Below are 18079 nucleotides of genomic sequence, written 5' to 3'. Positions count from 1 at the left end.
TTCGGGACAGTTAGGGAATTTCCAAGTACCTAATTTTTACTTTATTGTAACCTGCTCTGGGCTCTTGGGAGGACGGGCTATAAAAATGAATAAATAAATAGTTCAGTAGCTTTTCCAGGTGTAAGAGTAGGTAGATGTATAGGATCTAAATAGGAACAGATGTCCGCTTCTTTCGGTATATGCTCAGGCTGATATAATTGTTGATAATAATTAATAAAAGCTTGTTGAATATGGTCAGGGGTGGTATAATCCCAAGCCGGGCCCTGCACAAGTGCAACCACATTGCAAAGTTGTCTTTTTTCAACTTATGGGCCAATATGCTACCCGCCCTATTTGTTGCAAAATATTCCTGGTGTAACCATTGGAGCTTAGTGCTAATTATCTCTAGATCTAACTCCAGAAGAGCTAACTTAAATTGTTGTAATTTTGCTTCTTTCTCAGGAGATAAACTCCCACCCTTAAGGTTCCATTCTAATGCATAAATCTGGTCTTGCAAGGCCCCAGTTTTAAGCAGTGTTCCCTAGGCCAATAATTTTGCCTCGTATAACCACTTTTAAGCATTGAAAGAGTATCTCCAGTATCATTAAATTCTAAGTATTCCCCTAGGTCAGGGGTGTCCAATGTCGGTCCTCGAGGGCCGCAGTCCAGTCGGATTTTCAGGATTTCCCCAATGAATATACATGAGGTCTATTTGCATGCACTGCTTTCATTGTATGCTAATAGATCTCATGCATATTCATTGGGGAAATCCTGAAAACCCAACTGGATTGCGGCCCTCGAGGACTGACATTGGACACCCCTGCCCTAGGTCCTTACCCAATTGTTGCATTTGTGCAGAATCCAGCAAAAGACTATCATCCAAGCACCAATACTTCCTACTAGGTTGTGTACATTGTATCACTAGATTAAAGCAAATTGGAGCATGATCAGACCATATCCTAGTTTCTATAGCGGAGAAGCTAACATCTCCATCAAATCTTTGCCCACCAGACAGAGCTCAATTCTAGAGTAAGAAGAATGAATATCCGAGTAATAAGTATAATCAATCTCTGCCGGGTGTTGATGTCTCCATATATCAATAAGGTCCTAGGCCTCCATAAATAGACGTCGCTCAGCTTTACCATAATTCACACCAATACTCGAATTATCTAGCTTCACATTTAGGGTAAGATTAAAATCACTTCCCACTATAATTTTTCCTTCTGCATATTGTGTCAATATATCCCTTATTATAAAAAGCACCTTGATTCATATTGGGGGTAAAAAAGATTTAACAAGATATATAATTGGTCTCCCAGAAGTACTTTTAAAAGCAAAAATCAACCTTCCTTATCACGTACCACCTCTTTCACCTTTGCAGATACATACAATAGCTACTCCATTCGTTTTAGATTTCATTTTGTTAGATGCAAAGTAGATCTCTTTATATCAGGTATAAGAGAAAAATCTTTCATGAGCTGGTATTAAATGTGTTTCTTGTAAAAACCCAATTGCCATCTTAACTCTACTAGCTTCTTGGAAGTAGAGTTGTCGTTTATGCTGAGAATTCAGTCCTCGACACTCAGGGACATAAAAGTTCATTCAATCATATATTAAACACAAAACTGCCTTAAATGTACTCCCTAAAAACAAACTGCAGGCAACTACATACTAGATGCAGGCAATGTTTATTATACCAAATATTTATGCAGTTAAAAATACCACCTTATAACAAACCAAAGGACCTTTGGTTTGTTATAAGATGGTATTTTTAACTGCATTGGCAATGAGGTGACAGCTCAAACACTTCGGTGGATGTGGGAGCGCCCTTGTCTGAGTCTTTTTCCTTCATTTTTAGTCATTTAATAGCCTATGCTGTCCTTGTATCATACTACAGGACATCACAGCATCATCATTGAAAGTGTTTACTATTCCATACAATTTGTTTTCATGACATCTGAGTCATTTGTGTCTAGTTTTTTTTATTAGCCATAGTTGCAATAATGTTCCACTTCCAGATAGCTAAATATTCCAAGGGGGTTCACAATATGGCTGGATCAAAAATTCTTCATACAGATCCAGCTAATGATTTTATTAATTAATCTTAAACAGGCTGCATTCATTAATTATCATCATAATCCTTTCCTGAATCCCAACATAGGAGGGCCCTTCTCATCCCAGATTACCCTATATGCTTTTAAGAGTAAAGTCTCAAACCTCAAAGGCTCCAAATTCCAGGATTTTTCCAGCTCCAACCGGCTTCCAAAATTCACGGCCAAAGATCCACGGCCCAATATCCACTGTCAAGGCTCCTCATCTGCCCAACAAGGCCAAAGTCTTATATCAACATCTCTCCTTCTTCAGCAAATTCTCGGGTTTCAGGCTGCACCACCACTTCCAAACAGGATTTGGCACACTGCTCTCCTCTCCCAGCCAGAGCCAGCACGAGCCATTGGGGGAAACACTCCATTCTCCTCTGCTCTCGGATGTGGCAAGAAAAAAAAAGAAGCCGCCGCAAAACAACTGTTCCCCTCCGCTTCCTGGTAGGGCTTGCCCAAATCCCTCAGATGCAAGGTGCTCTCCTCAATGCCCACGTTCCCAACAGGGCCCACCAGGATCCATCGGTGGGACACTCCCTCCCCCACTGCTCACGCTCGCGACAGAAACACCGCAAGACAGCTACTCCTCTCCACCCCTACTAAGGCTCACCAGGGTCCTTCAGGTGAAGGGCATCCCAATCTCGAGCCCGTGCATCCGCTGCAATGGAGTTACAGAGGCAGTTAAATTTAGTGGGGATAGACACTGACTTTCTCCTCATCAGCGTGGAGTCTGGGTAAGCTCACACGCTAGTCATTCACATCCATTTCCGGTTTTCCATCACCCTTCTTTTCCCCCTTCTCCCAACTTATTACTTGCTAGCTGGCTCCTCTGATCTTTGGGTCACCAGCTGTTCCTTCAACTGCCTCTACTTTTCCTACTGAAGAGAGTCCATTTGCTTACCCAGCTGATGGTTGCCCGTACATTCTATATGAATGGGAAATATTTAACAAATTCATATACTGCTTGACTGGCTAAAAAGTCATCCAAAGTTTGTAACTGCACCAAAATACAAATAGACAATAAAAGCAACCAAATAAAATACAAGGGGATTAGAGAAACTGGCTGATTAAGCTGTGGACATTTTTTTTCCACTATGGAAATTGTATAAGTCTGAATATCAGAGGTGGAGGGGGCCAAAGTAGGGGAAGCACTTGCAATATAACCAGTTTCCTTGTTATTTACTGCTCTTGACAGAGTGGAAAAAGAGCTCATGATTCTCTCAGAGGGTCAAGGTAGCAAGGGAATTATTTAGAACTGAGTACTAAAAAATACCAGAATGTGATAGTTGCTAATGGAATTTCAGGTAATTGATTGGGGAAAGGAGAGATTCTTTACAGTGGTAGCGGCAACTCCAGAAGGAGAATCAATCTGTCCTCCTGTAGCTTTAACATCACAACTTACAATTTACCCTAATTTATTCTCTGTTTCAGACAAATCCAAAACATAAGCCACTTTTTTGACCATTTAAAAAATACTAAAATTAACATCATCATGGACTGAAACTTCATTTAACTTTGTAACTAAATACTGAGAATTTTTCTCCCAATCAAAAATTACGCTGTTCTTACAGTTTCTAGCCTCTGGTGCACAGTAATAGCATGATTTACCTATACTCCTGGACTTATCAGTGAACAGAGAATGTACATTTAGCAGGTACAAGCAGCACCTTTATCGCTTGGTGTGTCAAATATAATGCTGCAAGCTTGCAATCTGAGAACAGGATACTGAAAGGGCTCAAGGTAGAGTAGCAGCAATTTCAGAAATATATTCATTAGCATCTTTATTGTATAATTATTGGAAACCAGAAAAGTTTTTATATATAATAATGTAGTAAAAAAACTGGTATGCCAGAAAACATACAAAGAAGTTTTTGAAATCACTAGACTACACATCCTCTGACTGAACTACAACTATTAAGATACTCGTGTGGCTAGTTGTTGACTGGAACAGAGTTGTTTTCATTTTAAATTTGATAAGCATAAGTAGTTCAGTATAGTTGTGGATTCCATGCTGACCACTTGAAATGTTTTACAAATATGTATAGCATATTGCATTCTTTAGTAGATGAATTACTCTAACATGGCAAGTTTCCACTGAAAGTTTCTGTTAATCTTTGGTGGCATAAAAATTTCTGCATCTGAAACAAAAAAACATACACGCATATTAAAATTATAATGTAAAAACAATTGATAATCAAACTCCAATGTTACATATTCTCCCATATTTTATTAAATCAAATTAAGCAACTGCTAATTTTAACTTTTCCCTCATCCACAGGTTAGAGTATAAATCAGCCTGCAATTCTTGTTAAACTGGGTATGCTTTCAAGTTTCAAGTTTATTAGGATTTTTATATATACCGCCTATCAAGGTTATCTAAGCGGTTTTTACAATCAGGTCAGAGGTGCAGCTGTTGTACAGGTTATAAGGTGTCTTTTCTTAAAATATATTATTGGGAGAAGAGATGCAGCCTCAATAATCCCAAAACAGCAAAAATGCTAGTGAAGGAGCTAATTGTAAACAAATCATTTTACTAATTTTTGCTGATATATATTGTAAATGGGTCATTCCATGTGACATGGACTGGGGATCCATGCTCAGCCTCCTCCAAATTGAACAAAATTTTAAGTTGATGTTCCCTAGGTCAGGGTTTCTCAATGTGTGGTACACGTACCCCAGGGGGTACGTGGGCTGCCCGCTACATTTAATTACAGCCCTGCTGGTGCCGCAAATACAAGAAGGGAAGGGCCAGGTGCGTGCACCGATTGCATGCCGCCGGCCCACAAGCCTTCCCCCCCAAAGTCCAAGCCAGCCAAGCAGTAATTGGCTGGCCTGGACCTTCTCTCTGACATCAGAATTGACGTCAGGGGAAGGCTTGTGGGTCGGAGGCGTGCAATCTATACATGAGCCTGGCCTTTCCCTTCCTATAGTTGTGGCACTAGCGGGGCTGTAATTAAATGTAGGGGACGGTGAGCGGTAGGGGTAGCGGTGGACCGGGGCTAGGAATCAGTGCCGGGTCGGATTGTGGGCAGGCAGGCTTCGGGGGAGGGTGGGAGGTAATTAAATGGAGTGAGTGGGTGGCAAGTGGCTGGCTTGGAGGGCAGGCAGGTTTTGGTGTGGTGAGGGAGGAATGGGGCACTAACTTGGGACAAAGGAAGGAGAAAGGGAATAGAAAGGGACAATTGTTGGGCCTGAGTGCAGAAAGAAAGGATGCAGAATCAGAAGGAAGTGCAACCAGATAGATACTCAAGAAATTACCAGACAACAAAGGTAGGAAAAATTATTTTATTTTTAGTGATCAAAATGTGTCAGTTTTTATCAGCTGTCTATATTTTGCACTTTGTCTATTTTTCTATAGTTGTTACTAAGGTAACATTGCATATATATATATTTTTTTGTATTTAAGCATTTTTATTGATTTCAATATATTATCAAATATAACTTGTACAGAAAGCAAATTTAACCAAAGCATATTAATCATTAAACAATAAATCCTTACTTAACAAAAGTTAAGTAAAATTATTTTGATTGATTGACTTATTTGTAACTTCGCTGTCGATGTACAGTCTCTTGTCATGTAAACCGCTTTGAACTATTCTGGTCCTGCAGTATACAAAAATAAAGTTATTATTATTATTACAAGAAGAATTATTATGGTGAAATTAGCTCAAGTCCTCTTTAGATCCAAGAATTATATTGGCAAGAAATAAATATTGGCTTTTTAGAGCTCAAGATTGAATTTTATCCTTGTCCAGACGGGACAACGCCACAAAATTAGTCAATTGTTGAGGTTCAAAAAATACATATTTAGTTGAGTGATAAACAGGGAACATTTGAATTTTAAACCAATAAATTCCTTCTGTTTATTCTTAAGAAATAGTCTCAATAACCATAACTTATCAATAGATAGAGCCAATGTAACAACTAATGTTGCTGGTGTTGCCACCTCCTTGTCTGATTTCTCCAAAATTTCAGTAATATTTAATGCTTGTTCTTGAGTAGGTTCAGGTTGCTGTTGATGCAGAATTTTGCTAGGGAGATAATACACCTGAGAGAATGGTGGAAGGTTTCCCTCCGGAACTTCCAAAATTTCTGTTAAATATCTCCTAAGCATGTCTCTAGGTGAAACCACGATTACTCTCGGAAAATTTATCAATCTCAAGTTATTAATACGTGCATGGTTCTCTAATCTCTCTACTTGTGGCGGTAAAGAAAAATAAAGTTATTATTATTATTATTATTACTTTTCTTCTAAGATTTAAGTTTTCTTTAATTATAGTTTCCTGAAGTTGTTTTACTGAAGCCATGTCTTGATGAGTCTTTTGAAGTATATGTTTTGAAGAAGTCATGTCCATTTTTAATTTTTCTAGCTCTTCTGAATGGTGAATCTGTATATTTTCAATTTGTTGGAAATTGGGGCTAATTGTCTTCCCAAAATTTGCTACCAGGTCCCAAAGGGCTTTTAAGGTCACCTCAGCAGGCCTATCCCAAAAAGAAACTTGTATTGAAGTGCATAATCTCTCATCTTCCTTAAGATATCCATGACTCTGTTCCTTCTGGGTCAAACCTCCTCCTGTTTCTGTAATTTCCACAGAGTCCTCTTCAGAGATTACCTGAACCGGGATCTCCATTCCTAGGCTCCCTGGTGTTGAATCTGCCTCTGGGGATAGGACCGCCCCTTCATTCGGGGTTTCCTCACCCCTGGGAGATCTGGCTGTGGTGGAGGAGGCGGTGCTTTAATCTCTGGGCTGAGAGTAGTATCTGGCCCAAGAGAAATCTCGCTGGTCTCGCCCACACCCGGGATCCTCAGCGGGCCAACCTCTGGAGTTGTAGACGAAGCTCCCTGCATCCTCCGGAGCAAGTTCTCAATGTTGCCGAGAGGCGGCCCTCCTGAGCACCGCGAGGCACCAGCAGTGCTCTCGCCTCTCTTCTTCGGCATTGCGTTCAGGTAGGAATGTAGTTTAGCTGGAAACAGCTGTCACCAGCATAAAGTAAAACAGTCGGCGAGCTCGGGTCGGATGCACGTTACCCGATCGCACAGGCAGCGGCCCTGCATATTTTAAAGTCATCTGCCTTGACATCTTTGAAAACTCCCCAAATATAAGTGATAATTACAGTAAAACATTTTTTCTGCATACAGTGTGTTGTGTTTTTTTTATTTTGTGGTTACCACTATTTATTTTAGGGTTAAATGAAGGAGTGAATTTTAGGGTGAATTTTAGGGTTAAATGAAGGAGTTGATGGGAAAAACATGCTTTTCTTTCTGGAGGAAATGATACAAAAAAATCCTGCCTTTGAAGTTTAAAATGCCTTTGGAAATAGAAAGAACACATAGGATTGGAGTGAAACAATCTCAAGGTAAACCAAGGCCTGTGATACTAAGGCTATTAAGATTTCAGCAGGTATTTGAAATTTTAAAAACAGCAAGAGAAACAAAGAATTTGACATATAAAGACTCCAAATTGCTCTTTGTACCAGACTTTGCTCAGGAAACTACAAATAAGGAAAAAAATTCTACAATTCAGACAACCATTGAAGGATATTGGTGCTAGATATGGATTATATTATCCTGCAACAATGAGAATAACTTACAAAGAAAAATCCTATCAATTCAGTGATCCTGATAAAATTAAGGAATTCCTGTCAGTACAAGAAACACCTATGAACTAAAGTTCTTTATATGAATGGAAATATGTTTTTGGGGTTTTAATTTTTATTACCTTGATTTGAAAAGTCTGGGAAATACAGAATTAACTTAATATTTTACTGGATATTTGCTTTAAAAATGGTGGCTATAACGGACTTGTAACTGTCATGGAACTATGGGAATAGCTAACATTTTAAAACAGTTGAAGATTCTACATTTGTTTACCTGACGTCGGAGGAGGCCGGGGATAGGAGAGGAGGAAAGTGATTCTGATTTGGAGTGGTGATATAGGAAGAGAGCCTTCATAAAGAAATGTGGTGGCGTTGTGGAGAAGTGAGAAATGGGATCTTGCGCAGGTGTTGAAGCCGCCGCTGTTGGTGAGGGTTTGCATGAAGCAGGATAGCGACGTGTGGTCCTCCTGCCTGTGGGACGTCGAAGTTCAGCTATGGCACATCCCATTGTTACTGTTGACCGACGCACCCACCTGCGAGATCGGGCCTGGTTCCGCGGCAGGTCGTTCAGGTCTGGTGGTGGGTGGATTGCGTCGCCACTGTAGGCACCGGATGACACCGCCACACCCGCCTGCGTCTGCTAGTGAGGTCGGGCCTGGTTCCGCGGCAGGTCGTTCGGGTCTGGCGGTGAGTTGATTGTATCGCTACTGTTGACGCCGGAAGAAGATGTTGCCGCACCCACCTACGTCTGCTGGCGATTGTATCGCCCGGGAGCTGCGGCTTTGTCACCGCCCAATGCTTCTCACGTTGCTGCCCCATCCCGGCCTGAATGATTTGATCAACACGCTGTAGTGCCTCTGTAAGGAACTGGAATACGGACAGTTGCTGGACTTGAACAGTTAGGCACCAGTCTCATTTAAATGTATGATATACTTGGTAGCCTTTTAAATATCTGCATTTGCCTCTAGTTTTACAGAATACGCAGTAAATCATTTAATCTTAGTTTGTGAGAGACTTATGAATGTGTTAAAGAAGACAAAGGCTTCAGGTTTATTGCAGGATAACCAAGTTAATAAGCAATTGGCCTTACTTCCAATGTAGATGGCAGTAATCAACAGAAATGGTAAAAGCTGTTGGTTATACTCTGATAGAAAATGGATATTTGTTAAAGTAGATATAAAATATATTGTTATATTAGATATGATATGAAATGGGGAAGATTTATATGAATTGGATGAATTGATTACTTATAGGATTAGCAAGCTTTAATATATATGTAGATTTTTCTATGAAGTATTCTATGAAATATTTATTATTTAAAGGTTTTAGTTTATTATATTTCATGAAAGAAAGAAAATGAAATTCTTAGATTAATGAATTCTTTCATTTAGTAAGATCAAAAAGATATATTGATATTGTGAAGGGGTTATTAAATGACTTATACCTATTTAATGATTAATATCTAAAGAAAAAGAGGGGGAAGTTTTCATATATTAATTGATAAAACTAAAATATGTATGAAATATTGTTATATAACAGATATTTAGTTATATTTCATGATTGGGAGTAAACATATTTGTTAGATTTATGATTTATTCTATTTGGTAAGTTTCCAAAATGGATGAATTTGCATATTGAAACATAAATTAAATGGTTTATTCTTAAGTAAGATTGTATATCTAGAGATAATTCTTGTAATCATATAGGATGATTGATTTTTATAGATTAGAGGAAATTGTGAAATAAGATGCTTGGGGGTGGGTAGGGGTTGCCTGTCTGATTTTATGTCTTCAAGTTGTCGCAATACAAGAAGGGGGGATAGCAGAGGGAATAGGGAAGGGTTTTTGGGATCTTAGAAGTATAATGTGTAAGAGATCAAGGGAGGGAGGGAGATTTTGAGAAGGGGTTGTTTGTGAGAAATAGGTATTATATTTCACATATTAATTTAAGGGAAATGAGATATATACAGGGAAATCAATACTTGAATTATTTGATGAGATTCATGTGTTCTGTAAGTAAATTCTTTGGAGCTTAAATTATTTTCGTTAAACGTTAATGGCCTCAACCATCCAATAAAAAGAAAGAAAACACTATTGTTTCTGAAACAACAGAATCTAGATATATGTTTTATCCAAGAGACTCATTTATCGGCTTTAGAATCCCAAAAACTAGAAGACTGGGTGAAACATTGTTTTTATGCTCCAGCAGTGAGGAAAAAGGCAGGTGTAGCAATATTGGTAAATAAAAAAATGTAATGCTATCTTTAAGATGATTGCTACTGATCCATCAGGAAGGTGGGTACATGTTGACATGAGTCTGGGAAATACTATCCTGGTGCTTTTCAATGTATATGCACCTAATTCGAACCAAATGGAATTTTTTTTTAACTCTCTACAACCATTGATATTACCACTGGCTGCTTATAATTTAGTTGTGGCAGGAGATTTCAATGCTGTTATGAATCCTTTTTCATGGATAAAAAACCTAGTAGAGTTATGAAGTCATTAGAATTAGATAATTTGGTACAGAATTGTGATTTGAAAGATATATGGCATATATTTCATTTTAATGATCGGGAATTTTCTTTTTGCTCCCATGTTCATAAATCTTTTTCAAGAATAGATTATATATTTGTTTCAAATTCATTAGTTCAACAAGTAACACAAGCTTCCATAGACCCAATTATTTTGTTTGATCATGGTGGGGTGTGGATTAAATTTAAAATAAGTGATCAAGATAATAGTAGATCTGTATGGAGATTTGATAATACACTACTTGCAGAGCCAGCATTTATTGAAGATATTCAGTCAAAAATAAATGATTATTTCCAAATTAATAATACAGAAGATATCTCCATTGAAACTATATGGGATGCTTTTAAGGCTACCATGAGAGGTCAAATTATTTCTTTTTCGGCATATTTTAGAAAACAAATTAAAAGACAATTTTCCACTTTAGAACAAGAAATTAAGCATTTGGAGTCAAAATTGATTGATAAATGGGAATACTCTACGTTACAGGCAAATTATCTAAAAGCAAAAAAAAAAGGAAAACAAAAATAATAAAAGTAAAAGATAAGAACGGTAATACCTATTCTCAAATTGGACTGATTTTAAAACAATTTTTAAATTTTTATAAAGGCCTGCATTCTTCTGAGTCTTATTTAGATAAAGAAAAGGACGGGTTAGAATTTTTAAAATTAAGGGACCCAAAATTCCTGAGCATATAAAAGAAAGCTTAGATAAGCCAATATCACTATAAGAGTTGCAAACAGCTTTGAAGTCTCTTAGAGTTGGATCTGCTCCAGGTGGTGATGGTTTCACAGTAGAGTTTTATAAATCATTTCAAGATACATTATTACCTTATTTGCTAAATTTATATCAAGTCCAACTAACTAATGGTTGCATCGTAGGTACTATGGCAGAATCAGTTACTATAGTTTTGCTGAAGCCAAATAAAGATCCCGCATTGGTTTCAAATTACAGGCCTATTTCCTTAATCAATGTAGGTGGCAAACTTCTAGCTAAAACATTGGCTTTATGCTTGGCCATGGCTCTCCCTTTTATTATTGGTATTGCTCAGAGACATTCCTCTAATAACACTAGATTGGCTTTTCATATGTTAAATTTAACAAAAGCCATGAATGATCCAGCCTTTTCTGTATCCTTGGATGCAGAGAAGGCCTTTGATCGGATAGAATGGGCCTTCATGTATCAAGCAATGGAATGGTTTGGTATAGGTTCAGGATTTATACAAATGATCCAAACATTGTATAGTTCCCCTGCTGCTATATTATATATTAATAATAACTTCTTAGAGTGGTTTAGCTTACAGAGAGGGGTTAAACAAGGCTGTCCTTTGTCTCCTTTGCTTTTTGATATTGTATTGGAACCCTTGTTATTAGCTATTCAACAGGCAGAGGAGACCAGGGCATCCCTTATTCAGATCGGGAATATAAAGTTTCTGCTTATGCAGATGATATATTGCTTCATTTGAGAAATCCGGAAACAACCATTCCAAGCTTACTAGAATTGATAGAAAAATTTGGAAAATTCTCAGGGTACAAGATAAATTGGAGTAAGTCAGAAGTTTTTCCATTTAATGTCCACTGTACAAAAGGTTTATTTGAAACATTCCCCTTTTGGGGGCGTGGCCTGACTACCGCGGAGCCAACACGTATGGCATAGCTGCTCCTCTTCACCCACACTCAAAACGCTAATAAAAAGTGCTTTCTTTTCGCAAAATTTTGCGATTTTCGCCGCGATCTTGTTGCCTGGATCCCCTATGTCGCCTCCGAAACCGGCAAAAACCGACGCTGCTTCACCCGCGCCCCTTGGAGGGAAAAGGCTAAAACCCGATCCAAGCACGCCGGAGAAAATGGCGCCGAAAACCGACGAAGCCTCACTAGACCTGCTCCTGAAGGAAGTGAGATCGATCAGGGGCATAATACAGGAGCAGGTTGAAGAAACTAAGCTGCTGAGGGGAGAAATAGAGGCACTTAATTCACAATTTGTGGACGCCCGTCACAGATTGGATGCACTGGAAGAAAAATCGACTGCCATTTCATCCCTGCAAGAAGCTGTAGCCAACCATGATAAACTGATTACTACCCTGCAGAGAGACTATGAAGATCTCTCTAATCGCAGTAGAAGATCTAATATCAGAATTATTGGGCTACCTGAATCTTCGGAGGGCTCTGATATGGCTTCCTTTCTCTCTACCTTCCTGCCTGCTGCCTTGGGGCTTGTCTTTTCACCTCCTCTAGAAATAGAGCGTGCTCACCGCGTGCCATCTCACCTCTCCCCACATGCCACTTCTCCCAGACCCATAGTGGCTAAGTTGCTCAGATTTCAGCATGCACTGCAAATTCTCACAGCAGCAAAATCTAAATCTCAGCTCTTGCATCAAGGTAGGAAGTTTTTCATTGTGCCTGATCTTGCAAAAACCACAGCTTTGAAGAGAAAAGCATTTCTTTCCCACCGGCAGGAGCTTAAAGACATTGGAGCTAAATATGGTCTGATGTATCCTGCTAGGATGAAAGTGACCTACAATAACCGCACTACCTCCTATACTGATCCTGAGGACCTGGCAACATTTCTGGAATCCTTGAAAATGAACTAACATGATGGGCTGCGGATTTATTTGTTTACTTCTGTCTCTGATATTATAAATCGCATATGTTTAATTGTGCAATTCACTGTTAATTATTGTTCATGTGGATAAGCACACTACTCTCAGGTTTTTCAAAATTGAGTGGGTGTGGAGCTTTGCAAGTTGTTCCGTATGTGTTTCCTCCCCGTGCTCACAGGAGCACCCTTAAAATGTTTCATCTCATGCATGATAGTATGGTCTTTCTCTTTTCTGACCTTGCTTCATGCTTTCATTGCTAGTTTACTTGTTCTTACTCTCTCTCTTATTCTCTCTTTACTTATTCTCTCTGGCAGGAGTGTCTACCTGATATTATGGTTATATTATTTACTCTTTCCCCAAAAAGGTGATTTTTACTATGTCTTGATACTGCTTGTAACAAAATATGGCTGACTTACATGTTTTTTCTTTTAATGTGAACGGTTTGAATCACCCCATTAAGAGGAAAAAGATAGCTAATTATGTATTCAATAAACATCCTGATGTGATTTATTTACAGGAGACCCACCTCCCACCTGCTGCCGCCTCAAAATTTAAATTGAAGGGATATTCCACTCATTTGTATTCCTCCGCAACTCAGAGGAAGAAAAATGGGACATCAATACTTCTCAGTGACAAATTATCTCCAGTTATTCACTCTGTTAAAACAGACTCTGATGGTAGATGGTGTCTGGTACACGCTGCGTTGCACTCAGTAGATTTTGTACTCCTTAATATTTACGCTCCTGTTTTAGACCACCCAGTTTTTTTTAAGGATCTTCAGCTGGCGTTAGTTGAATATGGGTCTTGCTCTCTGATATTAGGAGGTGACTTCAACCAAATTCAAGATATCTATATAGATCGGTCATCCTCCTGTAAACCTTCAAAGTCCAGATCTTTTTCAGCTTTACATGCTTTAATGGAAGCCTTCTCCCTAGTAGATCCGTGGCGCTTATTACACCCGAAAGGTAGAGAGTACTCTCACTTTTCACCACCACATAACACTTATTCAAGAATCGATTTCTTTCTTCTCTCCCCATCGCTTATTCAAGAAGTAGCAAACACTATCATACATCCAATATCTCTTACAGACCATGCTGCCATTTCCTTACACTTAACCATCTCCGCCCCACGCAAAGAATCTCCCTCTTGGCGACTTAATAATGCCTTGCTTTTAGATGATGCAATAGTGGACAAAATCAAATCCTTCACCACGGAATTTTTTGAAATTAACACTAAGGATTCAGAAATCTGCCCCGCTATTGTTTGGGAAGCTTATAAAGTTTCTCTTAGAGGCGAACTGATTAAACTAGCCTCCTGGAAAAAGAAACAATCCATACAAAAAGAAAAAGAATTAGAAACCTCTATTAAAAACTTAGAATTACAACATATGTCAACTCATTTGCATGACCCCTCCATATTCCAACGCATTCAAAATCTTAAATATGAATATAATACTATGGTCTCACATACAGCCCGACGTGACATTTTTATCTCCTCTTCTGGTCATTATATGGGAGACAACCTTATGGGTCGCCCTTTAGCTAGATATCTTAAAACTAAATCAAAACGTTTGCACATCTCAGCTATTCAAGACTCATCAGGACGATTAGCAACAACCAGATCTCTGATTTCCTCCCAATTTGAAAAATTTTATACTGCTTTATACCAATCTGAACTTTCTACCCCTGAATCAGACATGGATTCTTTTCTTACTTCCTTAACCCACCCAACTATATCAGAAACCATTAAAGCAAAACTAGACGCTCCCATCACCACGTCTGAAATTGAAACTGCTATATCTTCTTTACCCACTGGGAAAGCCCCGGGTCCAGATGGCTTCACTAATGAGTTTTTCAAAAATTTCCGAACTCTCTTGGTGCCTCAACTCCTCACGTATTATGATTTTCTTCACTCCACTCCGGATAAACAATTCAATTTTGCTGAGGCCACTATTGTAGTTATTCCTAAACCAGACCGAGATGCTACCTTGGTTAAAAATTTTCGTCCTATCTCTCTCCTTAATCTGGACTATAAAATTATGGCTAAATTACTAGCATTGAGACTCACCACAGTGATCCCATCCCTTATACATAAAGATCAAACAGGTTTCATCAAACAAAGATACATTGGAGATAATTTACGCTTATTTCACCACATCAATGCCCACGCCAAAACACTGTCAGATCCTGTGATTGGTCTGGCCATAGATGCTGAAAAAGCCTTCGACCGTGTGGAATGGCCATTCCTATTCCGAGTACTGAAATGGTACAATTTTGGTCCCTTCTTCACAGATTGGATAGAAACACTGTATAGACAACCTACAGCCCGTATTTTGATTAATAATTCTCTTTCCAACAAATTCCCCCTTCATAGAGGCACTCGTCAGGGCTGTCCCCTATCACCATTATTATTCGACTTAGCGTTGGAACCTCTCCTATCAGCTATCCGACAATGTCCCCTAATTAAAGGTATCCCCACGTCCAATCGAGACATTAAATTAGCAGCCTATGCTGATGATGTTCTTCTATTTCTTAGAGATCCTCTTGTTTCTTTGCCCCATCTTATTAACATTATCTCGCAATACTCTCAAATATCTGGATATTCAGTTAATTGGGAGAAATCGGAGATCTTTCCTCTTAATGACCATATTTCCTCCTCGGATCTAGCTCCATTTCCTTTTTCATGGTCACAGAATGCTGTGAAATATTTGGGGGTCCTAATTCATAAAGATCCATCACATGCTCAAGACCTTAACATTTCCAAAATCAAAGCATTAGTTTCAAACACTACAACTCGTTGGTCACCACTCTATTTGTCATGGTGGGGTAGAATAGCTTCCATTAAAATGACTCTAGCCCCGCAAATTAATTATACCCTCTCCATGCTTCCTCTCTTATGCCAGAAAACATTCTTTCGCTGGCTTAATATGAAACTCTCTGAATTTATCTGGAACAAGAAAAAACCCCGTATCGCTCTCGCCAAACTGAAGGCTTCTAAAATCAATGGTGGATTAAATTTACCAGATTTTTATCACTACTATATAGCATCTCTAGCTAAATATGGAGCTCATTGGATAGCTGATCCTAATCCTCAGGATCAACCAACATGGTTCGAAATGGAACGCTTTTTATGCGCACCATTGCACACCTCCTGCTTCCTCACGGTGTCAGTACCTAGACACTTGAGAAAGTATTCTCTGCTGAGTGCAACGCAGCACGCCTTTCATCTTCTGGATGCAACGGCTAAGATTTCTATTAGTGAAAGCCCATTCATGTCTCTTTGGAATAACTCTAAAATTCAAAATAAAGGCAGATCCCTCTCATGGAAGAGGTGGCAGCGGGCGGGGGTCGAGTTTGCTCATCAATTGGGCTCTTCTACTTCATTTATTCCTTTTGGCATTTTTTGTTCTGCATATTCACTTCCACCCTCTATATATCCCCAATGGCTTACGCTTACCGCAATACTGTCTAAACTACATATGCGTCATGACTTTATGACTTCTATTCACACTGTTCGTCACTGGTCTACTCTGGCCTTAACAAAGGGTAGAGCGATATCTCTTTTCTATGGTATTCTAAGGGACCATTTTTTCACCTTTTCACCTCAGTTAATGAACCATTGGGACTCGTGTCTACAGACTGCGTTAACTGACATAGATTGGGAACTTTTCTGGTCTTCCACGAATCGCCCTCTTCTATCTTCAAGAGTCTCGCAATCAATGTTCTTCGTTATGTGGAATGCAGTATGGACTCCATTTCGCATGTGGAAAGCGAAGCTAAAACAAGATTCTACTTGCTGGAACTGTTTAGTAAAGTCTGGGACTCTTGACCATATGCTCTTTCAATGTTCTATGGTTCACTCCTTCTGGATTCATATTTGGGACACTATAAAATCTATAACTAAATGCTCAGGAGAGATTTCCTTGGACATTGTAATTCTTCGTTCTCAACATCCTTGTTTTGCACACACAAACTGTCCGCCTAAACTCATTGATGCCATGTTTGTAACAGCCCTTATGCATATTCTTAAAAACTGGAAATCACCCTCACTACTCGACTACACCTTTTGGTGGAATTCTCTGAGCATGTATCACAAATTTGAATCTTATGCATATGAGAAAAATATGATCTCTCGACTCTCCACGAACATGGTGGGGAAAAAATCACCTTGGTCATTTTTAGATTCATATGTTCATTCTACTCCATAGACACTTCTGCCTCTTTTTCTACTCATCTATCTCTTGCTCTCTCTTTGTCCCTCCCTCTATCTCCCTTTCTCTTTTTCACTCTCCTCGCTTTTCTGCTTTTCATATATCTTCTACTAGCAGTTGCACATATCTTGAATTCTTTTTTATTAATCCGGTTATATGTTACTGACTATAGACATGGTCTTATTTTATGTCACTGGTTCTCAGTCAGATTTTGTGTGTTTACACTGCTTTCTGTATATTTCTTGAAATATTCAATAAAAATCACTGAACAAAAAAAAAAAAGAAACATTCCCCTTTCTATGGAAAGAGGATGGAATAAAATATTTAGGCATTTGGATAAAAAACACGTTGGATAAAACAATGAAAGTGAATGAAAAATTTTTATTACAGAAGGTAACAGAAATGTGTGAGCATTGGAATCCTTTACATCTTTCTTGGTGGGGGAGAGTTCAAACGATTAAAATGATGATATTGCCTGTGGTTTATTATCAAATGGGTATGTTACCTGTTTTTTTTCAGGGGTCCTTTTATAAAAAGTTAAACTGCATTCTTACAAAATTTATTTGGCTTGGCAAAAAGGCTAGAAATGGTTTAGTATCTCTACAAAAGCCGATTGCGGAGGGAGGGGTAAATTTTCCCAACTTTTATAGGTATCATCAATCCTATATTATGTGCCAGGGTATATATTGGACCCTCCCAGAGCCTGTTGATAATATCCCAGATTGGTTATGGTTGGAATGGTGCCTCATGTTTCCTCTGAGATTATGCCATGTATTTAGTATCAAAATGCCTAGATTATATAAAGAAAATAGATTATTTGTAGACACATGGAAAACAATAAGATAAGTGAGTAATTTGTCACCTATTCCAATTCAAAATCTACAAATCAAACTATATGGCTTAACTCCAAGATTCAAATTGGCGGATTTAAAGTCATCTGGAAGCACTGGATGATTGCAGGAATATGTGTATTAGAAGATGTTATTTCAAATGGTAAATTGCTTGAGTTTTCACAGTTGCAACATAAATATGGCCTTAATAAATCACAAAACTTTAGATGGTT

General features: G+C 38.6%; 1 protein-coding gene across 3 annotated transcripts in view; it reads right to left on the bottom strand.

Annotated features, from left to right (window-relative positions):
* Positions 1-3842: 3842 nt before the first annotated feature.
* Positions 3843-18079, bottom strand: part of ELP1 (elongator complex protein 1) — an 882162-nt gene continuing 867925 nt past the window's right edge. For all 3 annotated transcript variants that reach the window (XM_033918172.1, XM_033918151.1, XM_033918160.1), the window contains one exon: positions 3843-4216. In XM_033918172.1, the coding sequence (XP_033774063.1) occupies positions 4149-4216 (68 nt within the window). In that variant the 3' untranslated portion in view covers positions 3843-4148. The remainder of the gene's footprint in view (positions 4217-18079) is intronic.

This window comes from Geotrypetes seraphini, chromosome 1 (assembly GCF_902459505.1).
Source record: "Geotrypetes seraphini chromosome 1, aGeoSer1.1, whole genome shotgun sequence".
Taxonomy (NCBI): domain Eukaryota; kingdom Metazoa; phylum Chordata; class Amphibia; order Gymnophiona; family Dermophiidae; genus Geotrypetes; species Geotrypetes seraphini.
Note: the sequence above shows the minus strand (reverse complement) of the source record. Positions and strands in the feature narration are given on the sequence as shown.